We start from the raw sequence: 24,652 nt of genomic DNA on the forward strand, positions 1-24,652 counted from the left end.
CTTTTAGGACTCGTGGACTTCAACTCCCAGAATTCCTCAGCCAGCATGGCTCAGCTTGGAAACCTCTCCCTTTCCCCTCAGCATGGGAGTTGAAGTCCACGAGTCATAAAAGAGCCAAGGTTGCCTACCCCTGGTCTAGGACGACAGTAGCTCATCCAAGCAAGCAGGGAAACTTTGGCCCCTTCCTGACTCGTGGACTTCAACTCCCAGAATTCCTGAGCCAGCATGAGGGAAACTTTGGCCCCCTCATAACTCATGGACTTCAACTCCCAGAATTCCTCAGCCAGCATGGCTCAGCTTGGAAACCTCTCCCTTTCCCCTCAGCATGCCTGGCTGAGGAATTCTGGAAGTTGAAGTCCACAAGTCCTAAAAGGGGCCAAGTTTGAAGACCCCTGTCCTAAACCAAGAGTTGTATGCTACTCAGGTCAGGAAAGTACCCGTGTTTCCTCGCAAATAAGACCGGGTCTTATATTAACTTTTGCTCCAAAAGACGCGTTAGGGCTTGTTTTCCAGTTAGATCTTATTTGGGGGGGAAATACGGTGCTAAATGCGTCCATCTGGCTGACGATCTCAACTGGGGCTTATTTTTGGGGTGGGGCTTATATTATGAGCATCCTGGAAAAAAAAATCAAGTTAGGGCTTATTTTCCAGTTGGGTCTTAATTTTGGGGGAAACACAGTACAGCCAAGGGATCTTTCCTTGCCGAACCTCTTGTTCAAGAGGGAATGCTCCTTCCCTTTAGCCTGGAGAATAAATATAATTTATTGGGCTGTTCGCACTGCTGTTCGGCAGCTTCCTTTCCCAAGTCTGCTCATTCTAACCTGCCTGGGTGGGACTTGCTCCTTAAAGCAGCAAACGGGAATCTTCTTCCAGCCTTGGGGAAGAGGCTACTTCTTCCAGCACTGGGACTCCTCTCCCCCTGTTCCTGGCCGCTGGGTCGAGGCGGTCAAGAAAGACTGCGCTGAGATGGATGAGCTCGGGTCCTCCCCTGGGAGGCGGTTCACACAGCTGTCAAGCCTTCGCTCACCGGCATGCTAATGTGGGCCGTGAGCAGCGGCTGGCTGCTGCCTCCCTGGAGCACAAACACCTGCATTGGAAAGAGAGGATACAGCTGAAGGTCAAGGAGATTGAAAGAGGAGGGGTGTGTGTGTGTGTGTGTGTGTGTGGAATTGCTCCCTTGGAGGAAGGGAACCCACAAATATTGTGGAGCGCAGAATGGCAGACGGAGGCCTGCAGAGGAAATTTGACGATCGAGGTAAACAAGTCACAGCGAGTGGGGCTGTGAGCGCCGGCCCCCGACGCTCATGTGAATCATCCGGTTGCGAATAGGCCACGGCCCGGCAGTGGACCACAGCCCACAGGTTGGGGACCCCTGTTCTAGTCCAACCCCTAGAACGGAACTCCTGCTCAAGCAGGAGACCTTATTCAAGTAGTCCTCGACATACAACGGTTCCTTTAGTGACTGCTCAAAGGTACAACGGCACTGAAAAAAGTGACTTGGGACCGTTTTTCAGAGTTACATCCTTTGTACCATTCCCCGTGATCGTACGATCAAAGTTTAGATGCTTGGCAAGTGGCTCATTCTTATGACCTTTGCTGTATCCCAAGGTCATGTGATCGCCTTTTACAAATATTCCAATCAAACGGCTGTCCAGTCTCTTCTTAAAAACCTCCAGTGATGGAGCACCCACAACTTCTGGAGGGAAGTTGTTCCACTGATTATTTAATAGAATAACAAGAGTTGGAAAGGACCTCAGAGGTCATTTAGTCCAACCCCCTGCTCAAGCAGGAGACCCTATACCAGGGGTAGGCAACCTTGGCTCTTTTATGACTTGTGGACTTCAATTCCCAAAATTCCTGAGCCAGCATGGCTCAGCATGGAAACTTCTCCCGTTCCCCTCAGCATGGCTGACTCAGGAATTCTGGGAGTTGAAGTCCACGAGTCATAAAAGAGCCAAGGTTGCCTACCCCTTGCCCTAGACCATTTCAGACAAATGGCTGTCTAGTCTCTTCTTAAAAACTTCCAGTATTGGAGCATTCACCGCTTCTGGAGGCAGGTTGTTCCACTGGTTAATTGTTCTGTCAGGAAATTCCTCCTTAGTTCTAGGTTGCTTCTCTCCTTGATTAGTTTCCATCCCTTGCTTCTTGTCCTGCCTTCAGGCGCTCTGGAGAATAGCTTGACTGCCTCTTCTTTGGGGCAGCCCTTCTGATATTGGAACACTGCTTTCAAATCACCCCTAGTCCTTCTTTTCATTAAACCTTCTTTTCATTGAACTAAGAGTTGGGAAAACTAACTCAAGGACACCAACCTTAATAACATCCGAGATCGCTTGGTCACTGAGACACTCGACAAAGGTGGCCAAAGGATAATTGAGTCCTGGGATCAACATGGGAGCCTGAAAAGAAAGTTGAAAAAAAGAGAGAAATAAATACAGATAATCCTCGGCTTACAAACATTTGTTTAGTGACCATTCCAAGTTGCAGTGGCACTGTAAAAAGGGACTTACGACCGCTCTTCACAGTTACAACTGTTGCAGCTTCGCCATGGTCCCCTGATCAAAATTCAGACACTTGGCCAATGGCTCCTATTTATGACAGCTGCAGGCTCCATTGTGGTCATTAAGACGAGGACTGCCTATATAGTCATTATCCTGGATCTGGAGCACACAGGAAGACGGCCTAAAGTAGGCCTGGGTGATCTGTAGTCCAGCATACCGTGAAACTTATAAGTAAGTGGCATGAATCCAATGATTGTACTGAGGAATACAGGCAGCCCTCAACTTACAACCATTTACTTAGTGATCATTCAACATTTCAATGGCACTGAAAAAAGTTACGGGTCTTTTTGCATTTAAGGCTGATGCAGCGTCCCTGCAGTCATGTGATCAAAATTCAGGGGCTTGGCAACTGAGATGTATTTATGACGGTTGCATGATCCTGGGGAATCACGTGACACACGCACACCCACGCCCCAGTTTTCAAACTTCCAAGACAGCTTCCAACAAGGAAAATCTCAAGGGGGGAGAGGGAGAGAGCCAGGGAAGGGTGCAGTGTTACCTTGAAGAACGGGCGCTCGACGGAATAATGGTTTTCGTCGTAAATGAAGCAAATGAGAAGATTTGCTATCGCCCGAGTCTCAGACATGTTCTGGAGATTGAGACACAGTTTGAAAGTGGGGCCCATGCCCTGCACCTGGAGAGGGAGGAAGAGGAAGAGGAGGAAGCAGCATTAAATGAGGACAAAGGACCTGGGGCAAGGAGAGAGACCCCAAAAAGGAGAGCTTCTCTCCCTAAGCCAAAAAGCCTTTCAATTCTGGAAGTGCCAGAGAGAGCGAAAATATTCTCAATTATTCTAAATTGATTTCTCTTTTGGAAATTGTGTTTGCAGAGGCGACCTCTAGCAATCAAAACACCTTCGAAACCCCATGTTTCTTAAGTGTGGCAACTTGAAGCTATGCGGACTTCAACTCCCAGAATTCCCCAGCCAGTTTGGTTTAAGATGGATGGACTTCAACTCCCAGAATTCCCCAGCCAGTTTGGTTTAAGATGGATGGACTTCAACTCCCAGAATTCCCCAGCCAGCATGGTTTAAGATGGATGGACTTCAACTCCCAGAATTTGCTGATAAGCACTCTTAGCTCTCAGAATTCCCTAGCCAGCGTGCTGGGATCTGAAGTCCATCCATCTCAAAACAGGCTGGTTGGGGTTTCTGGGAGTTGAAGTCCATTCAGCTTAATTAATTAATTAATAAAAATGAGCCTTAAGCAGTCGGTGCACGAAATCTCTCCGGGAGAGACAGCGGAATGGCTGGCTGGGGAATTCTGGGGGTTGAAGTCCACATATCTTAAAGTGGCTTAGGTCGAGAAACATTGTGCTAGAACACATTTTATTTCTTTATTTTTTTTAAAGTATGTTTTATTAATTTTTTAACATAATCACCTTAATATTCAGTAGACAGTGCGTTGTCTGGGTTTACATTTATGAAACATTCACTAACAATTAAATTCTATAATCTATAATCCACATAATAACTTTGCTTGATCTCCTCTTTTCCCACAGTGTTCTCTTTTACCAACCTTAAGTAAATACAATTCCTACTGTTTTAATAAATGATAATTAAATATAAAAGTTTTCTGATATTTCTACAAATAATAATCACATCAATATAATACTCCTTTTCTATCTTGTAGTCATTCTGGTTGTCTCATCCTATATCCTGTTTACAGTCCTTGTTTACGTTTGTCTTTCCCCCAATGTTCTAAACATTTTTACCGGCTAAGATCCTCTCAGAATTAATTACATTTAATATATTTAAATCTGTTTTTCTCATGTAAACCAACCCAATACTTTTTACCTGTGCTAGAACACATTTTAAGCAGCGTGGACTTCAACTCCCAGAATTCCCCATCCCCACAAATGGAAGCCAATGCACACAACCTTGATAATATTGATAATTATGAGGATGCAATTGAGGCCCAGGGCATTCCTGAACTCATCCACAGCCTCTTAATGGTTTCCTCACCACGGCGTTCAGCTTGAGTGGCTCCTGCAGGGACTCCGAGACGGGGGCCATGCTGCACTCCAGCGCCCGGACGTAAGCGCGGGCCGCCGTGAGACGGATACGGCTGAGGTCTGTCTGAAAGACGTGGTGCATGGCTGGGAAAGGAAAGGAGAGAGGAGGATGAACGGAAGGCAGGCGAAGGAGTCCTTCTATTGGGCCCCCTCTTACTACACAGGTAGTTCTCGACTTACGACGGCAACTAAGCCTGAAATTTCTGCGGCTAAGCCAGACATTTGTTAAATGAGCTTTGCCCCATTAAACGACCTTTCTTGCCACAGTTGTTAAGTCAATCAGTGCAGTTGTGAAGTTAGTCACACAATTGTTAACGGAGTCTGGCTTCCTTATTGACTTTGCTTGTCGGAAGGTCGCAAAAGGGGCACCGTCATAAATAGGAGTCAGCTGCCAAGCGGCTGAATTTCGATCACATGACCTTGGGGATGCCGACAATGAGACTGGAACTCACTGTCTCCTGGTGACTGACATAAAAATCACCCAGCTGGCTTTTGTGCCTAAGGTGGCACTAGAACTCACCATCTCCTGGGGATTGGCCCAAAATCACCCAGCCGGTTTTTATGCCTAAGGTAAGACTAGAACTTACCGTCTCCTGGTGACTGACTCAAAGTCACTCTGCTGGCTACTGTGCCTAAAGCGGGACTAGAACTCAGGATCTCCCAGTTTCTAGTCTAGCCCCTTCCCCTCTACACCAAGCTGGCTCTCCTATCAATATCCAGACAGTGTTTGAAGGTAGACAATAGGCCTGAGAGACGGACCACTGGATTTCCAGCCTGTTCGGCTTACCCACTCCACATTCTCGCTCCCGCAGAGTCTGGTCCACGTAGAGTTTTGTTTTTTTGGGGACGTTGAGTTTGGCGCTCTGGGCAACGGGGACACCGGCTGCTGCGTCCCCCTTATGGAAAGTGCTAGTGCGTTTCAAGATCTTGATGATCAGACAGCCACCTAGAGACGACGTAAAAGTTTGAAGAGGGATGGATAGAGGCAGCACGGAGACTGCGGAAAGGCTAGCTGTCCTGCTCACATTAAGAAGGAAAAGGCTTAACCCGCAAGCTTAACCAGGCCAAGGAACAAACTAGATAGAGGCTGCATTTGACCAAGATACTAAATTTAGTTATTTTCAGTCTGGTTAGGTTTATGGGTGGCTTAGCATCTTGCAGAAGCCTCAGATCTTTGATTAGATTTAGCAATATCCAGCCAGAAAAAGGGTGAATTCAAGTTTAGTGAATTACATAAGCTGCAGGAACATAGCTGTAGTCCTCGACTTACGACCACAACTGAGTAAAGTCAACGGAGAAGGTTGGATTCAATGAACATCTGCCTGATTCCCTTGACAAGTGCTGTGATGGGATCCCCAGCCTTGCTTCGTTTACATTCTCACCTTTGGTCGTCATGATGAGGGTGTTGTCCTCTCGCCCGTAGTGGCCGAAAACGATGCTGGTGACGACATCCTAGCGAGAGTCAGAAAAAAGCCAGGGAAATCGGTCAGCGGCGAGGGAGCGAAATCGGAAATGTTTGAGAGGGGGATGAGCTGTTTTTTGCTGGATACGTCCGAGCACAATCTGGACGTCGTATGTGTGAGAGGCTCTCTAGCTAGTCCTCGATTTACGTCCATCATGCAGCTTGCCCTTACAGACATCAGTCGCGATGGTCACGAAGAGGATCGCCACAGGTCTAACCCAATTTTGCAACCTTTGTTTTTTTTGATGGTGGCCATGGGAGTGGAACACAGTCCTTTCAGCAGTTCCAACAAGGCTCCACATCCATTTGCTCCACTCAGGTGACCCTGAGGACACATATAAACCTCCAAGTGGCCTCAACGACCCTCTAAAAGGATGCAAATGACCAGCTGTCTGCAAGGAGTATAAATCCTTCCATTCCTCACCCTCTGGACAGAGCTGAAGAAGCTTCTTGGATGAGAAGCGAAACGTCTTCAAAGAAAAACAAACAACTGGTCATTTGCCTTCTTTTAGAGAGCCGTTGAGGCTACTTGGAGGTTTATCTGTGTCCTCAGGGTCACCTGAGTGGCGCAAATGGATGGGGAGCCTTCTTGGAATTGCTGAAAGGACTGTGTGTTCCACTCCCATTTTTGCACTACTCAAATGACCCTGAGGACACAGATAAACCTCCAAGTGGCCTCAATGACTCTTTAAAAGGATGCAAACGACCAGCTGTCTGCAGGAGTATAAATCCTTCCACTCCCCACCATCCAGTCAGAGCCGAAGAAGCTTCTGGGAGGAGAAGCGAAACGCCTTCAAAGAAAAACAAGGAAGTCCAGTTGTCTCATGAAAAAAGCACCTTTGGGACAGCCATGACCTGGAGGATGGGGCATCTCCATAGACATTAGCTCAGGGGTCTTCAAACTTGGCCCTTTTATGACTGGTGGACTTCAACTCCCAGAATTCCTCAGCCAGGCACGCGTGCCTGGCTGAGGAATTCTGGGAGTTGAAGTCCACCAGTCACAAAAGGGCCAAGTTTGAAGACCCCTGCATTAGCTCGACAGGATTTCAACAAATATTCCCAAAGCTTACCGGCACTTGGATGACATTCACCAGGTTCTTGTCCCGATAGACGTGAACTTCCCTGTTGGACAGGGCCACCAGCACAGCCTGGAAACTTTGAAATTTCTCATCCATGAGTCCCAAAGTGATGGGGGTAGCTGGCAACGTCACTGCCCAGAGCTTCTTTCCCTGGTACAAGAAAATGGGGTGTGTGTGTGTGTCAGAAAGGCATAAAGTCTCGTGGTTGAGCAGGGGGTTGGACTAGATGACCTCCGAGATCCCTTCTAACTCTGCTAAGGTGTGTGTATTCCTTCCCTTCCTGGAGGAGTTCAGGCAGAGCAACACTGCCCCCTGCAGGCTTGCGAAAGACTTTGGGGAGGAATGCAGGCAGTCTTTGACCGACGACGACCGCAATGGGAGACATTGTGTAAGACATTGTGGTCGTAAAGCGAGGCATCACCACGACTGGACTCCATTTTACAATGGGAGTCGTAAAGCGAGTCCTTACACTCGTTAAGTCGATCCATTCTTCCGAATGGGTGTTGGCTTGTTTGTTTTTCTAGAAAACTGGCAGAAAATTGATGCAAACAAACAAGAAAGTTGTTACAATTGTGGTTGTGTGTGTGACCACGGGACGCTGCAACCAGTTGAAAAAAGCAAGCCGGAGAGATATGGATTGTTTATGAAGATTGAATGTAATTCAGTTACGTATAAGCTAAAAATTTATTGATAAATGTAATAATGATGTTTTTATTGATTTGATATCATTAGAAATGTACTAGCTTGAATACGAGACAGTAAAAGTTAAGGGGAAAAGAGAAGAAATAGCTGATGTTGTAACCTGAGATTTGCACTAAAGATTTTGTTATTGAGCTATTGATTAACCCAGTCACCACGTTGCTTTTTAAATACTCAAATGTAAAATTGGAAAACTAATAAAATATTATATATATAAAAAAGCAAGCTGGATGCCAAGGGCCCCAGATGCCATTACATGAATGCAGGGGTTTTGTGTGGCAGCCGTAACTTTGAGGCTGGGTCCTAAGCAGCTTTTTAAAAGTCCATCATAACTTCAAATGCTCATTAGCGGCCAGTCGTAAGTTGAGGACTATCTGGACTTTACTTCTTGGGGATCTAGCCGCTGTATAGTTGCAACCAGGGGTGTAGAAGTTTATGAACTGTAGGCCTGTTTTGCAAGGGGGGGAAACTATTATTGTGCTAATATTTCTATCAGTGTTCAACTTGGGGGGGGACAACATACGTAGATGTTTTGGTCTTGCTTTTAAGGCACCATTTTTAAAAAATGTCTTGTTTTGTCTTTGTGACCATTTTTTTAGATTTAAAGTTCATTTTAATTTCGGGGAATAAAAACAAATGTAGAATTAAAAGAGAATCTAGCTGCTTTAGACTCCAGCTATGTTCGGATGGCAGATTCGGTTTGGTTTTCACATGGTTTAAAGGGAGTTGCTAAGCTGTGTGTGAACACACACCCACGCAGCAATAACTTGCCTGCGGGCACAACTCGCTACCCCCTCCCTCCTAACCTTCTGGCTGTAGCCACGCAGCGTCTCATCTGAACACGCCACCATGATGTTCTTTTGGACTCGAACCAAACCCACCGCCTGGGAGCTCAGCTCGATGCAGTACTTGGGCCGTTTGGAGTCCCTGTGAGAAAAAATAAAAGGGGAAAAATCTCAGCACGACACGAACGGGACGGGGGCCTCGGTTCCAACTGGGCAGAAAATGCAAAAAAATCTATCCAAGCACTTCTCATCAATTGACAAGCCAAACTTGGGCAATTTTAAGCTGCGTGGAGTTCAGCTCTCAGAATTCCCTAGCCAGCATGCTTTAAATCAGGGGTCTTCCAACTTGGCCCTTTTATGGACTTCAACTCCCAGAATTCCTCAGCCAGCGTGCTTCAAGATGGGAGGACTTTGGCTCCTAGAATTCCCGAAATCAGCATATTTTAAGGCAGAGGTCCCCCAACCTTTTGGGCACCAGGTTCCGTGAAGAGAGGTTTTTCCGCGGACCGGAGGGTGCGTGGTTTTGTGTCCCGCGGATAGGGCTTTGTTTGTTTGTTTGTGCAGACTGGTTGCTGGCATGCCACGGTCCGGTACTGGTCCACAGACTGGGGGTTGGAGACCCGTTTTAAAGTGTGTGGACTTCAACTCCCAGAACCCCCTAGCTAGTAAGCTTTAAAATATCTGGACTTCAACTCCCAGAATTCCCCAGCCAGCATGCTTTAAGGTGAGGACTTCAATTCCCAGAATTCCCTGGTCAGCATGCTATAAATGGGTGGACTTCAACTCCCAGAATTACCCAGCCAGCATGCTTTAAGGTGAGGACTTCAACTTCCAGAATTCCCCAGCCAGCATGCTTTAAGACTGGTGGACTTCAACTCCCAGAATTCCTTGGCTGGCTAGGGAGTTCTGGGAGTTGAAGTCCACCCATCTTCAAGCTGCCAAGGTTGCAAAACCCTGCTTTATTGTGTCCTTTCCCTTCCCATTCTTTTCCCAGTCTGCAACAATCTCTCACAATACAGCCAGCTTACACAATTATGGCTTTTCTAAACTATGATGTTTATTATGGGATGCTCTGGGAAGGGGCTGGGGCCCGTGGCTTGAATGTGATTCGCCTACTGTCTGTTTTAGAGCAGCCCCGTTGCCACTGGGGGGAATCACACACCTGCGAAGGATGTAAATGCTACCGTTCCGACATGCCACGGTGAGATGGTACTCCACGTCAAACTGGCCGGCGACGTCCAAAAAGGCGGGCACGCTTGGTATGGCCACCTAAGAGGGGAAAACAGAGTTCTGAGCCTTTGGTTGGACTTCTGCACGCGAGGCCTGGGAGGGAGGACTGGACACGATGGCTGAATTCTCACTCTGCACCAAAGCAGGACTTTTTAGACCAAGGTGGTTGCCTTCAGCACAGCCTGTGAAGCCGGACTGGTGTTGATTCAGGATTGTTGTTTTTCTGACCCGGGCTGTTTGGTTAATACAATATCGGATTTGAGAGATGGTAGGGACCCCAAAAGTGGGTTAATTGTGTAACCAGGTTAGGTAGGTTGGGTGGAGGAGATGAGGGGGAAGTAGGTGGGTTTGGGAAGGAAGGTTTTGGCTGCCTCCTAAAACAGGGGAGTCTAGCCCTGGCATCTTTAAGACTGGTGGGACTTAAACTCCCAGAATTCATCAACCTGCCAGACATTTTAAAGCATGTTGGCTGGGGAATTCTGGGAGTTGAAGTCCACCCATCTCAAAGCATGCTGGCTGGGGAATTCTGGGAGTTGAGGTCCACCCATCTCAAAGCATGCTGGCTGGGGAATTCTGGGAGTTGAAGTCCACCCATCTCAAAGCATGTTGGCTGGGGAATTCTGGGAGCTGAAGTGCACCCATCTCAAAGCATGCTGGCTGTGAAATTCTGGGAGTTGAAGCCCACCCATCTTAAAGCATGCTGGCTGGGGGATTCTGGGAGTTGAAGCCCACCAGCCTTAAAAGTGGCCAGGGTTGGACGCAGCCCTGCCCTAAAGCCTGACAAGATCCACAATCTTAAAAGCCAGAATCTTCCGAATATGGATGGACGCCTTCTCTATGCCTTGGGATATTAATTTTGTCAATACCTTTGAGAAGCAAGGAGAGGGTGCTACATTGCAAAGGGGGTACACAGTGCGCACAAGTCAGGTTTGGAGCCTCACCTTTGACAGGATGGTGAAGGCTTCGGGGTCCAGAATGAGGATTTCCATGTTCTCCGTCCCGACTACCAAGCAGCTGATGGCGTCCTCATCCACCCTGCTTTTTTTCAAAGTGGACATGCAAGTGATCACCGTCTGAAAGACACCCGCAGGGCCCGGAAAAAAAATCAAGATGACGCTTATTCCATTAACCAGCCCACAGAGTTACAGGCAGTCCTCGGCTTACAACCACGAATGAGCCCAACATTTCAATTGTTAAGCGAGACCTTTGTTAAGCGAGTTTTGCTCGATTTTACGACCTTTCTTGCCTCAGTTGTTCAGTGAATCACTGCAGTTGTTTTTAGTTTATTTTTTATTATTGTTTATACATTTTATTAGATTACGGGGCAAAATACGAAACATGAGGTAAATAGTGGGACTTCGGGGAATCGGTGCAGTTGGCTAAGTTACTAACGTGGTTGTAAAGTCCATGGGGAAGCCAGATTCGGTGTGACTGACTTAACAACGGCAGTGATTGACTTAACTGTGACAAGAAAGGTCGTAAAATGGGGCAAAACCCCCTTCACAAATGTCCCGCTGGGCAACAGAAATCTTGGGGCTCAGTTGTGGGTGTTAGGTTGTGGATTGTTTGTGTCATCCCTGAACAGTTTTGCAGTGACAGCAATCCTGCGAGGTAGGCTGGGCTCTCTGATTGGTCAGCCACTTTTCTGGAATGGTATAGGGCAGGGGTAGGCAACCTTGGCTCTTTTATGACTCGTGGACTTCAACTCCCAGAATTCCTGAGCCAGCCATGCTGAGGGGAAAGGGAGAGGTTTCCAAGCTGAGCCATGCTGGCTCAGGAATTCTGGGAGTTGAAGTCCACAAGTCATGAGGGGTCCATAGTTCCCCCACACTGGCTCAGGAATTCTGGGAGTTGAAGTCCACGAGTCATGAAGGGGCCAAAGTTTCCCTCATGCTGGCTCAGGAATTCTGGGAGTTGAAGTCCACGAGTAATGAAGGGGCCAAGGTTTCCCTCATGCTGGCTCAGGAATTTTGGGAGTTGAAGTCCACGAATCATGAAGAGGCCAAAGTTTCCCTCATGCTGGCTCAGGAATTCTGGGAGTTGAAGTCCACGAGTCATGAGGGGGCCAAAGTTTCCCTCATGCTGGCTCAGGAATTCTGGGAGTTGAAGTCCACAAGTCATGAAGGGGCCAAAGTTTCCTTCATGCTGGCTCAGGAATTCTGGGAATTGAAGTCCACAAGTCATAAAAGAGCCAAAGTTGCCTAACCCTGGCCTAAAGTCACCCCACAAGCTTCCATGGCTGAGTGGCTGAGACTAGCTGCTTCTTAGGCCAGGATCTTCAGTTCACAACTTTTCTGGGAAGGGGGAAAGTTTTAAGGAATAATGGGGGGGTCTCTGCTTCACCGGCTGTGTTGTTAGATTCATGAGTACAGACCTGACGTTTGATGGGCTGGAACTTATGCTGGTTCACAAAGGACTCCATGTCAGGGGGCTCAAGGGTCAGGAACCTGCAGAGCAGAGGGAAGGCGGTTACAGCAATACAGGGGATCCTCGACTTTAACAGGATCGTTTTTCACACTTATTTTTTTATATATGTATTTTATTAATTTTTATAGGATTAGGGTTGGGGTAAAGGTTAGGATTAGGGTTAGGGTTTTTTAAAAATAACATTCTTAATATTTAGCAAACAGCACGCTGTCTGGGTTCATGTATTTAAAAAACAATAAGTTATAATTTCTATATTATCATAATTAATATGTTATTTAATCGCTCAATAGTCTTCTTACTAGTATATAGTCAATGTTACATAGTACATATCACGTTCCTTTCTAACTCATTTTTCTAGCCATTGATAAAAATTGTCCCATGTTCTAAAGTATACTGAGTTTTTCACATTTATGACTATTGCAGCGTTCCCTCACAATCACGTGATCAAAATTCAGAGGCTTGCCCACTGGTTCATATTTATGACCGCTGCTGTCCCCCCAGGGTCATGTGATTACTCTTTGCGACCAAAGTCAATGGGGAAGCCGGATTCACTTAAAAAGCCATGTTATTAATTTATAAACCTCTACACATCTACAGATAGCCCCTGACTTACAACAGGGCATTTAGTGATCATTCAAAGTTACAACGGCATTGGGAAAAAGCGAGTTACGACCGTTTTTCACACTTACGACTTGCAGCATCCCCACCCATGGTCACGCGATCAAAATTTGGACCCTTGGCAACTGATTCATATATACGACGGTTTGCAGCTTCCCGTGGTCACGTGATCCCTTTTGCGACCTTGTGAGAAGCAAAGTCAATGGGGGAGCCCGGATTCACTTAACAACCGTATGATTAACTTAATAACTGCAGCGATTCACTTAACAACCGTGGCAAGGAGGGTCGTAAAATGGGGCAAAATCCATTTAACGGCTGTCTTGCTTGGCAACAGAAATTTGGGGCTGGCTTGTGGTTGAAAGTCAAGGACTACCTATACAGGTTCCCAGGTCAAGAGCTACCACCCAAAAAAACCCCAGAACGTTTCCCACAACCGGTGTAGTTTCCTATGCAAGCCAACATCTGCACATGAGACCCTCACCTCAAAGACTGCACCGATAGTGGCATCTCTGCGTTTTCTCTGGCGGAGAAGAAAAGACAAAAATCATTAGAACAAAGAATCAAATTCAAACTGAGTATCTGGACAAGCCACCCTGATTTTTTTTCCAATCGGTCCAAAGAGAATTCTGATCTTTGGGTCACATGGGACTGTGCGAAAGAGAACCACCATTGCAAATTAACGTAATGCAAAGAGACCCATCTGGGAGCACAGAGCCCAAATTGAGAGACGCCATAATTTCTTTCTGCTTTCCAGTCAAACAGAATCGTCCAAGCGCCTTGAGACCTGTCAGTCTGTCCAGTATCCTGATATTTGTGGAATTAATACATTCATGTTTTGTTATTTCCGTACTGTCTGCTCCCAGACCTGGAGTCAAAGAAAACATCTAACCAAGATTTGCTTTCCTACCTACAATAACAGGACAAAACAAGTTCACTCCAATTGGAGCATATTTCTAATAACTGAACATACGTAAACCATTAAGAAGTAAAACCTTCCTTCTCCAAATCCGTCTTGGTTTTTGAAAGAGGTGTCTTTCGACAGTGGCTTAAAATAAAACCAGTCAATTCCTTAAAACGTTCCTTAAACAATCCACTGCCTGTCTCGTGTCTACTTTTCCACATCCCACCACTCACTAACTCCCCAAAAATGAATCAGAAAAACAGTAATTCGCCCTGCATGGGGTTGAGTCTCTCTCTTACCGGATGGCTTCCAACATCTCTTTCATTGACAGAAGATCGACCTTGTCCTGTGCAGAGAGAGAGAGAGAGAGAGAGAGAGAGAGAGAGAGAGAGAGAAAAGGGCATCAGGCACGCGATGCAACACCCAGGATTATGATTACAAGAGGAGTGCCTAAGTCTTTTTTGGATAATCTGAACTGAATTGAATTGGATACTTTATTTGGCCAAGTGTGATTAGACACAGAACAAATTTGTCTCCAGTACAAAAACACTCAGTGTACATGCAAAGCAACAGAAAGGAGAAGAATGATACCAATCAAAGGGAGAAGATAATAAAAAGGACAAATATTAATATTTATAATATTAGATGGGTTAATAGACAGAACTGTGAAAGTTAGGTGTTCAGTAGAATGATGCCATGAGGGGAAAAAATGTCTAGTTGTTTTGGCATATAATGCCCTATAGCAGGGGTAGGCAACCTTGGCTCTTTTATGACTCGTGGACTAGAACTTACCATCTCCTGGTGATTGGCTCAAAGTCACCCAGCTGGCTTTCAAGCCTAAGGCAGGACTAGAACTCACCATCTCCTGGTGACTGCCTCAGAGTCACCCAGCTGGCTTTTAAGTCTAAGGAGGGAGTAGAACTCACCATCACCTTGTTTTCAGCCTGGTGCCTTAAACCACTAGACCAAACTAGCTCACTCATGGATCAAGAGGTGCCAACCGATAAGTGATCGACAGACCACTTTAAGAAGGAGGAAAAAGACACCCACCCACCCAAAAGAGCAGGGGCATAAGATTCAAAATCCGGCATCTTCGTGCCACTCAAATGCGCTCGTTTGAAACCTGGGTTTTCTCTCTCCTCACCTCCTTTGCCTGATCCCAGACCACTTTCTCCATCGCGTTGGGCTCCATCGGCGGCAGAGTAAATTTGAAGTAGGGACGCAGATTCTTGTAGACGTAGATATACGGCCCGGAAGCCACCGCCAGGGCTGGCATGCAGGGCTCGTGTTGCTCCATCAGAAAGGAAACCACGCTCGTGGGTAAGTCTGGCAGGGTGTTTTCACTCAAGAGGGTGGTGCCCTGGTAGACCTTCAGCTTCATCTCATGACCCGTGGAGCCAAAATTGCCCACCACTAGCTGCAGGAGGAAAGGAGAGGGCACAGAGATAAAATGACTTTTTAAAATCGTCAGTAAGTGGATACAGATAGTCCTCAGCTTATGGCTGGTTGCTTAATGGCCATTCAAAGTTACGACAGAGCCAATAAACTGTACAGGAAGTTACAACGGCCTCAAAAAGTGACTTAGCAACAGATATTTTGGGCGGCTCAATTGAGGTCATAAGTCGAGGTAGTCCTGGACTTTGTTTAGTGACCACTAAGCACTAAAAAGGGCTGAGGGATTCATATCTGGATGGAAATGGGAAAAGCTGGCTAGGCTTAAAGTAGAGCTTTTATCTGAGATAGGGATATCTTACCTTCTGGTCTCCGTCCCCATGCAGGTCAGCCAGAGCTGGAAGAAAAATCACAGTCAATGAGAGAGCCATTGTATAGGCTTATCAAAGCCTACCAAGAACAGACAGAGGATTCCTGGAAGATGGTCTAAGGCAGGGGTCTTCCAATTTGGCCCTTTTATGACTTGTGGACGTCAATTCCCAGAATTCCTCAGCCAGGCACGTCCACAAGTCATAAAAGGGCCAAGTTGGAAGACCCCTGGTCTAAGGTGAGGGTTGAAATGTGGAGTCCCTGGTGCTCTCTGAGATTAACTGTTTCCTTGCAGATGTTTTATTACCCAAGTAGGTAACATCACCAGCACAAGTGAGTGTGCGGTTCTAATCCCTTAACTCTTTTCTTTTCCATTCTAGTATATTATTTTCTGTTCTATTCTGTTTTCCATTCTATTCTACGTTCCGTTCCATTCCATTTTATTACCCCACCTTTTATGCATATTTAAAACTCAAGGGAGCAAACATGTTTCATACTTCTTCCTTTTCCTATTTTCCCCACAAACATCCCTGTGAGGTTGATTGGCCTGAGAGACAGAGACTGGCCAAAAGACACCCAGCTGGCTTTCATGCCTAAGGCGGGATGAGTTTTAAAACTCACTGTCTCCTGGTTTCTAAGGCAGGACTTTCACCACGACACTAAAAGTAGCTCACACTGCCAGTTTAGAAACATAGAATCATAGGCTTGGAAGGGACCTAGGAGTTCATTTTTTTTTTTTTCTTTCTTTCTTTCTTTCTTTCTTTCTTTCTTTCTTTCTTTCTTTCTTTTTCTATCATCTATCTATCTATCTATCTATCTATCTATCTATCTATCTATCTATCTATCTATCTATCATCTTATTCTTTCTACCTACCTACCATCCATCCATCCATCCATCCATCCATCCATCCATCCATCCATCCATCCATCTATCTAAGAGATCCTATATCATTCCGGACTGTCCAGTCTCTTCTTGAAAACCTCCAATGTTGGTGCACCCACAACTTCTAGAGTCCACTCCACCCCACCCCAAAAGAGAGAAGGGGGGGAGGAAAGGAGCTCAGACTTACTCACACACGAAGAAAAGGTGTGCAAATTGGCGACTGGATCGTAGTGGGCATCCAACCATTTGGAACTAGTGCGAACCCTGTTGGCAAACACAGGAAAAAAGATGTAAACAAAAAAAAAACATTTATTTTAACACAGCAGACAGAATTTCTCAACCTTGGCAGCCAGAAGATGGGTGGACTTCAATTCCCAGAATTCCCCAGCCAGCATGCTTTAAGATAGGAAGTCTTCAACTGATGGCTGGGGAATTCTGGGAGTGGAAGTCCACCCATCTTGAAGCATGCTGGCTGCGGGATTCTGGGAGTTGAAGTCTACCCAACATGCTGGGTGGGGAATTCTAGGAGTTGAAGTCCTCCCATCTTAAAGCATGCTGGCTGGGGGATTCTGGGAGTTGAGGTTCACCCATCTTCAAGTTGCCAGGGTCGAGTAACACTGTGGTGCTTTCAATCCAGAGCTAAATGGCCAAGGATTGTCCTTTCCACGCAGCCCCCCTTCCATACAGATGGAATCCACCCCCTAAAAGCGGACCCAGGAGGAGGAATATGAGAGAAATCCCCCTTTCTCCCCCCCCAACATTTTTCCTCCCCGAAGGACTGCGCTCTCTATTATTTGCCATTATTTCCCGGGTGTTGTTTTACCCGTCGCCGGCGCCCCCACAAGACGCCGCCGCCGCCGCCGCCATTGCCTTGAATACGCTCCGCGTTAGGCCGCAAAGCCGGTTGCCATGGAAACTGCACGGCGGGCAATGGGTGCACCGCGAAAAGGAATCCCGCCTACGACACCCGTTGTCATGGATACCTCAGGGCGGGGAGTAGGTACACCGCGAAAAGAAGTCCCCCTCTGCGGGCTTATAAACTTCCGAATTTTAGAGTGACCCGCGCCGGGAAGCTTCCGAGACCGACTTGAAATTTTCCTTTCGTCTTGGCTGGCAGCCATTGAAATAAGGGATGTTTAACAGAGATGATTTCTGTTTGGGGCTTGGGGGTATCCCAAAATTTATTTGCGGGGGTGGGTGTATAATCATTTCTACATGGGGTTAGCCTTGGTATTCATAGCTAGCAAGGGGTTAGCCCCTTAAAAAAAATAAGAACAAAATGTACAGTAATTCAGCTGAATTCAGGAGAATTGCACATTCTCCAGGGATTCACCAAACTAGGCGCACAAAAAACCAATTTACAAACCCAACTTAACATGTCATGTTAGCAGCATTCGCTAGGTCTCCTTTGGGGAACCCAATCCCATGTCTCAGTCTACGACAAATTTCTCAATGTTGGAATAAGAAAGAACAAAAAGGGGACTTCTGTCCACGTGCAGAGTGCCTTCTCCCTATTTCTAGTATAGCCCAGACTTCTCCAGCCGAGCTCCTTCGAGCCATGGGAACAACTCAACTCCCATTTCTTTCTCACCCCTGGTAACAAATGCAGGTAGTCCTCAATTTACAACCACAATCGAGCCCAACATTTCTGTTGTTAAGTGAGACATTTGTTAAGTGAGTTTTGCTCATTTTACGACCTTTCTTGACACAGTCGTTAAGTGAATCACTCCCGCTGTCAGGTTAGTAACACAGTTGTTAAGTGAATCTGGCTTCTGCAACTGACTTTGCTTCTCAGGAGGTCGCAAAAAGGGATCACGTGACCCCAGGACGCTGCAACTGTCATAAATGTGAATCAGTTGTCAAGCGTCTGAATTTTGATCACGTGATCATGGGGATGCTGCAAAGGTCGTAAGTGTGAAAACCCAGTCATAAGTCACTTTTTTCAGTGGCACTGTAACTTCAGTCACTAATTGAACTGTTGTAATTCAAGAACTACCTGTACCAACGCAGGTTGTGGATTATGTGTGTTGTAGTCCCAGCACAGCCAGACGGTACCTAGATGAGTTTGCAGCTTCAATGAAATTGCGTCTCCAATGCCTCGTTGGTAATCAATTCTTTCCAACAAATTAAGCCCTTTTTATTTTGCAGATCCAGCAGCTCATATTCACACCTTTATATAAACACACCCCATGGCATAAAATCAGATTACTCAATCAAACACAGGATGGGAAACCAAGGCTTGCTAATAAATCCATCCATGACAACTGGCTGAGTTCACACTTAGGCATAAGTTACAAAGTCATCAAGCCATGGTTCATAAACCATAATTTGCTGGGTTGACACAACATCCTAAGCCAGAATTAAACCCAGTGGCTTTACTGCTTAGAGCAGTAAGTTATCTATCTTAGCAATTTTAAGATGTCTGGACTTTTAATTCCCAGAATTCTGCATTCTGGGGAATTCTGGGAGTTGAAGTCCAGATCTTAAAGTTGCCAAGATGGAGAAACAATAGTTTAGGGGCAGGGGTCTTCAAACTTGGCAACTTTTAAGACTTGTGGACTTCAACTCCCAGAATTCCTCAGCCAGCCAGGGCTGAGGAAGTTTTAAAGTTGCCGAGTTTGAAGACCCCTGGTTTAGGGAGATGAATGAACCCACCAACATTGTGGGTTAAGTTCCTCCATCTAACATTTCTGACCTTGGAAGAATTTTCTTCCCAACTCAAGTTTCAAACGCGTTTTCCCCACCAACAGCCGCCAGTCTAGGAACCAAGATTTATTACTTCCAAATATTATCCAGTGTGCTCAAGTTGCGTAACAGTCAGATCGGATGCCCATCCTCCAATCCCACCCCCAAAGCTGCAGAGACGGTGAGAAAAATCACCCAAATGAGTCCAGGAGAGAAAAAAAAAACACACCCAAAACTCAGAGCTGGGGCCATTTTTCAAATCGATCTGTGGCCCAAAAAGAGATCCAGTCCAATTTCTTTGTCACCCCTTTGAGATCAGAAGGCCAGTTAGGAGATAAAAGTGGTTTGTCCTGAAATCTTGGCACAATCAGGTAAGGAGACCAGGAACCCTGGATGGCGTCTCCGTCACTCGATGAGTTTTTTGGCCTTGAAAAAGCGCCGTAGATAGAATACCTGCCAGGCTGCTAAGCTGACCAGACACAGCATGGAGAAAATGCTAAAGTAGAAAACCCGAATACTGGTGGATTCTGCAAAAAAAAAAAAAAAAAGAAAGAAAGAAAAGAAACAGGATGAAGGATCAACAACAAGGTGATGGCAATTACTAAGACCAGGGGGGTCTCCAATCTTGGCGACTTTTAGATTTGTGGACTTCAACTCCCAGAGTTCCTAGCTGACCACGTTTGGAGATGCCTGATCAAGATCACCCCCCCAACGCAGCAAACTAGATTCTCACATTATGCCAAACAATCATTGGCTTCACCTATGTTTCTTTGCAAACCCTGAACTAAAAAACTCACCTAACATGCTAAGTCTGACTAGAGAGGTCACCCTTGACTTATGACTACAATTGAGACAGGAAATTCTGTTGCTAAGTGGTGCGATTATTAAGTGAGTTAAATCAATCCCTCTCTGACAAACGACCATCTAGCCCAGTGTTTCTCAGTCTTTGAAACTGGGAGATAAGTGGACTTCAAACTCCCAGAATTCTCTAGCCAGCTTGCTTTAAAGTGTGTGGATTTTAACTGCCAGAATTCCCCAGCCAGCAGCTCCCTTAAAAAGATGGGTGGACTTCAACTCCTAGAATTCCCCAGCCATTATGCTTTAAGATGGGTGGACTTCAACTCCCAGAATTCCCCAGCCATTGTTTTAAGATGGGTGAACTTCAACTCCCAGAATTCCCCAGCAAAGGTTGAGAAGCTCTGATCTAGCCCATTTGAAGGAGAACTGGCTGATGGCTCATATTGACAGTGCCTGATATCTCGTCTGAATCTCCTTGCTTAATAGCCCCAAGTTTACAATAAAATCAGTACATGCTCGTTGGGGGATTCTGGGAGTTGAAATGTACACATCTTCAAGCTGGTAAGTGAGGATCTCTGGTCTAACCGTTGTTAGGAGAACTGGCTGGCGACTCATATCAACATATCATAGCTTGAATCACCTTGCTTGTTAACCTCAAGTTTACAATAAAAGTCAGTGCGTGCCGCCTGGGGGATTCTGGGAATTGAAGTCCGCACATCTTAAAGTGGCTAAGAATGAGGAACGCCAAATTTTAGCTTCACTGGGAGTTCAGAAGAACTGGAGAAGGCTGGAAGGCAAAGGGCAAGTTATGCAGAAAATGATCCATATTGCCATTTTTCTTGGGACCACCTGTCCAGAAAGCAGGGGTCAAATCCCCAATTAGAAAGTCCGGCCTCACCGTTGGTGTCGCGCATTTCCTCTTCCCGTTTTTTCATGAAGGCAAAATCCTTGACAATGGATTCGGAAAGGTCCTCCAGCCGACGGAGGTCTATCTCCAACGGTTTCAGTTTCTCTGCTTTTGCGACCTGGCAGGAAAGTTGGGAGAACCATAGAGTTTGGCGGGAAAGAGGGCCGAGTGACATCACGTCTGCAATGACATCATCACGCTTGTGAGGTCATCCTGGTCTGTCCCAGGTCCCAACAGGGAGAAGTGAAGCTAAGTAACGGCACCATTAATGGCCGTCGTCACACCACACACCTCATCAAGTTACCAGTCCTCAAAGAACATTTTCATAACATGGAGAATGACTGGTTTCTCCACTGACTTTGTTTATCAGACGGGCGCGAAAGGGGATCACCTGACCCCGGGACACCGCGACCGTCATAAATACGAATCAGTTGCCAAATGTCTAAATTTTGATCACATGACCATGGGGATGCTGCAACGGTCATAAGTGTGAAAAATGATCATAAGTCACTTTTTTTAGTGCCGTCGTAACTTCAAACAGTCACTAAATGAATGGTTGTAAATCAAAAGTATTCAGAGCTACACCCAGCAAAAATTTGACTTACATTTTCGTAATTCATGGCTTCTACCCCATGTTTAACATTGAGGGTGACCAGTTGATCTGGCAGCCGAAAGTTCCCTGAAAAAAATAAAAGGAAAGGTTGTGTTACAGGATGCAAAATACAGGGAGAAAATCCAATTTTTATTAATTATATTCATAATAATATAATAAAAGGTGGTCAAAAATGCCAAATCCAGTCTGAATATCTGGGTGCACGACAAGCCATAGATTATAATAGTAATAAAGAATATGTTCTTGATATTCGTAGTATTAATCTAGTGTGTTAAGTGAGGTTAGCTAAATATAGTAACAGTAATCACAATACATTAGTAAAAATAAATAAAGAAAAAAACGGGAGAAAATCCCAATATACAAAGACTTGCAACTAGAAGTAGAACGCCTATGGCAAAAGAAAGCGGAGATAGGACCAACAGCGTCCCAAAACATCTGGAGCACCCTTGGAATACCACTGGCATTGACAAAATCCCCATTGATCAATTGCAAAAGGCAGCCTGACTTGGAACAGCTGACAGTCCTTTTAATATTATTAAGCAACATCTGTCTATCCCAGATCCTTGGGAAGGATTTGATCAATGGATAAAAATACCGAATTCACTTTAAACATCTGGCTGACGGTGTGACAAACCACAGCAACAGTAACAACAATGTGGTTGAGTTTCTCCGAAACCTTTTCAGTTCTGAAGGAAACTAAGAAACCTCCCAAAATAAACCTAAAAGTAAAAGTGCCTTTGGTCAACAGGAGCAAAGATATTTTAAATGAGCGAAGTGAATTTACCGACTAGGGTGGCAAAACCCGTTTAACCACGTCAGTGAAAGGTTTCCGGTTTTTTTCCCTTTGCACAATATTATTACCGGTCATTTGTAAACTTTGCTTTGGGGAGATTTTTAGCGGACCGAGAGATTCAATGCATCTGTTTTAACTGACAATTAAAAAAAAAAAATCACACCAATTTTGAGAAACCTTCACAGCAAAGTAAATAATTGAAGTCTGTACTTGGGAGTAAAAAGCAACACGTTAAGTCCACCGACTGTACCTCTCTCTCTTTCCAAATAGGACCCGTTGCCCACCTGCAGGAAGGAGCTAGATGGGGGCGATGGGACCTGTAGTCAGGCAGCTGAGTGCCCACACCCGGACCCCCTTACCTGGCTGTCCGTGACTCTGAAAGCAAATCTCATAGACTTCGTAATCCTCGGTGGTGAAGGCAAATTTCCCCTTCTTGGCTTCTTCTCTGGAGTAGAGCAGGTGTCCGGCCGAGTCGGTCACCTGCGGGCAGAACGAGACAAACCCCTGAGCATGCACAGAGTGCAAAACCAGATCAGCTCCAGTTTGCAGAGCTCGGATGGTGCGAGAGAGGACGGGAAACACACACACACAATTTTGTGCAAAGGGGTCGAGAGGAGGAGGAGGAGGAAGGGGATGCTTCCCACCTTTAAGTTCGTCCGGATGCCCGGTGCGGCCGCTTCAGACACTTCATACTCCCCGGTGACCATCACGTCCCGGTGCAGCTCCTCTTTCAGGCACTTGCGGCTCAGCGGGGGCAGATGGAAGGAGAGCCCCCGGCAGCGGCCGGCAGAAAGAGCCAGCAGCACGGCCCAGGGACCCAACAGGACCGGCAGCCACATGGGAACGGTGCAAAGAGGGAGACCCTCGCCTTTCCGGGGGCTGATCTGGGGGGGGGGAGGTGTCCAAACGACCCCGGCGCTTCGGGGTTCAGATCGCAACCCAGAACCCGAGTCGGCTCGTTCACACGACCCTCCTTCCCGCTTTTTCCCTTCCCGGGATCGCGTTCTGCACGCACGGTGCAAACGCCAGCCCGTCCTCCAACCGCTCTGCGCTCCCCGGGCGCGAGCTCCGGGGATGTCCCGAGCGCGCATGCGCACCTCACTTCTCTCGCCGCGCCCCCTCGGGCTGCGTCTACACGCGACGTGGCGCGACCTGCCGCTTCGTTCCGGGTAAGGGCGGGGACTTGACGAAGGACCGCCCCCCTGGCGAAACCTGAGGGAAAGAGGCTGTCGGAAGGGGTGGGCTCGCAATCCGTCTCCATCCTAGCGGAGCGCGGCTGCGTTTTGGGGACGGGAGGGCGAGAATGGGCGGAAGGAGGGAGCCGAGGCCGGGGAGGTGCGGTTTGACCCCCCCGGCGTTTCGTCTGGGCGTTATTTCACAAGCGGAGGAGCTTTTCAGAGGCCTGGACTTCAATTCCCAGAGTTCCTCAGTCGGCCCACTCTGAAGGATTCTGGGAGTTGAAGTTCGCACCTCTTAAAGGGGCCGAGGTTTAAAAAAACAGGGGCTTAAGAAGAAAACCAAGTTAGCGCAGTTGCGTGTTTGAATCGAAAGGTGGGGAACCAATTAGCTACGGAAAAGGCATCCCCCCCCCAATAAAGAATGAAAAGAAATGGGGAAGGGAAGAATCGATGCCAGTTAGTCCTCGACTTAACGTCCACAATTCAGGCCAATATTTCTGCTAACAAGACAGCTGTTAAGAGAGTTTTGCCCCATTTTACGACTTTTCTTGCCACGCTTGTTAAATACGGCATCCAGTTTTGGTCACCACGATGTAAAAAAGACGTTGAGACTCTAGAAAGAGTGCAGAGAAGAGCAACAAAGATGATCAGGGGACTGGAGGCTAAAACATATAAGGAACAGCTGCTGGAATTGGGGATGTCTCGTTTAATGAAGAGAAGGACGAGGGGGGACATGATGGCAGCGTTCTAGTATCTCAGGGGCTGCCCCAAAGAAGAGGGAGTCAAGCTGTTCTCCAAAGCGCCTGAAGGCAGGAGAAGAAGCAACGGGTGGAAACTGATCAAGGAGAGAAGCAACCTAGAACTAAGGAGAAACTTCCTGACAGTTAGAACAAGTAACCAGTGGAACAACCTGCCTCCAGAAGCGGTGAATGCTCCAACAGTGGAAGTTTTTAAGAAGAGACTGGACAGCCATTTGTCCAAAATGGTATAGGGTTTCCTGCCTGAGCAGGGGGTTGGACTCGATGACCTCCAAGGTCCCTTCCAACTTTATTATTATTATTATTATAAATCAATCACTGCAATAATTAATAAAATGGTTGCTAAGTGAATCTGGGTCAAATTCCGTCTTCCCCCAGCCTGCTCTTTCCCTTCCCTTCCATTTTCAAGGCCTTTTCATGGGTTTTCCCAGGGGTCCCAAACCCCCAACTGCGGGAACCCCAGCGGGACACGAATCGTGGCCACCGCTGAGATGGCGGGAGAGG

At 46.6% G+C, this 24,652-nt stretch overlaps 2 protein-coding genes across 2 annotated transcripts; both read right to left on the reverse strand.

Annotated features, from left to right (window-relative positions):
• Positions 1-833: 833 nt before the first annotated feature.
• BBS1 (Bardet-Biedl syndrome 1) lies at positions 834-17,283 on the reverse strand. The gene is made up of 14 exons (XM_029286227.1): positions 17,240-17,283; positions 16,604-16,680; positions 15,527-15,561; positions 14,917-15,189; positions 14,072-14,118; positions 13,353-13,391; positions 12,201-12,273; positions 10,768-10,899; positions 5,954-6,023; positions 5,359-5,517; positions 4,522-4,655; positions 3,058-3,192; positions 2,310-2,396; positions 834-1,087 (listed from the first exon to the last, which is right to left on the reverse strand). Exons 1-14 carry the CDS (start codon positions 17,281-17,283, stop codon positions 1,001-1,003), a joined length of 1,392 nt encoding a protein of 463 aa, XP_029142060.1. The 3' UTR covers positions 834-1,000.
• A 1,890-nt stretch (positions 17,284-19,173) lies between these two features.
• LOC107297104 (transmembrane emp24 domain-containing protein 10) lies at positions 19,174-23,308 on the reverse strand. The gene is made up of 5 exons (XM_015826462.2): positions 22,857-23,308; positions 22,572-22,692; positions 21,412-21,485; positions 20,798-20,924; positions 19,174-19,628 (listed from the first exon to the last, which is right to left on the reverse strand). The coding sequence occupies exons 1-5, from the start codon at positions 23,301-23,303 to the stop codon at positions 19,507-19,509; spliced, it is 891 nt and encodes a 296-aa protein (XP_015681948.1). The 5' UTR covers positions 23,304-23,308; the 3' UTR covers positions 19,174-19,506.
• Between the last annotated feature and the right edge of the window lie 1,344 nt (positions 23,309-24,652).

The sequence above is a fragment of the Protobothrops mucrosquamatus genome, unplaced genomic scaffold (genome assembly GCF_001527695.2).
Source record: "Protobothrops mucrosquamatus isolate PMUCROS unplaced genomic scaffold, P.Mucros_1.0 scaffold3146, whole genome shotgun sequence".
Lineage (NCBI taxonomy): Eukaryota > Metazoa > Chordata > Lepidosauria > Squamata > Viperidae > Protobothrops > Protobothrops mucrosquamatus.

Coding starts and splice junctions, on each gene's coding strand:
- BBS1 (XM_029286227.1), bottom strand. CDS start 17,283: ATGGCGGCGGCGGCGGCGGCGTCTTGTGGGGGCGCCGGCGACGG. Junction 10,900..12,200: donor TCCAGCCCATCAAACGTCAG/GTCTGTACTCAT, acceptor GGTGTCTTTCAG/ACGGTGATCACTTGCATGTC. Junction 6,024..10,767: donor CCTTCACCATCCTGTCAAAG/GTGAGGCTCCAA, acceptor GACTCTCGCTAG/GATGTCGTCACCAGCATCGT.
- LOC107297104 (XM_015826462.2), bottom strand. CDS start 23,303: ATGCGCGCTCGGGACATCCCCGGAGCTCGCGCCCGGGGAGCGCAGAGC. Junction 22,693..22,856: donor GCATCCGGACGAACTTAAAG/GTGGGAAGCATC, acceptor TTCTGCCCGCAG/GTGACCGACTCGGCCGGACA. Junction 19,629..20,797: donor GGAAATGCGCGACACCAACG/GTGAGGCCGGAC, acceptor TTTTTTTTGCAG/AATCCACCAGTATTCGGGTT.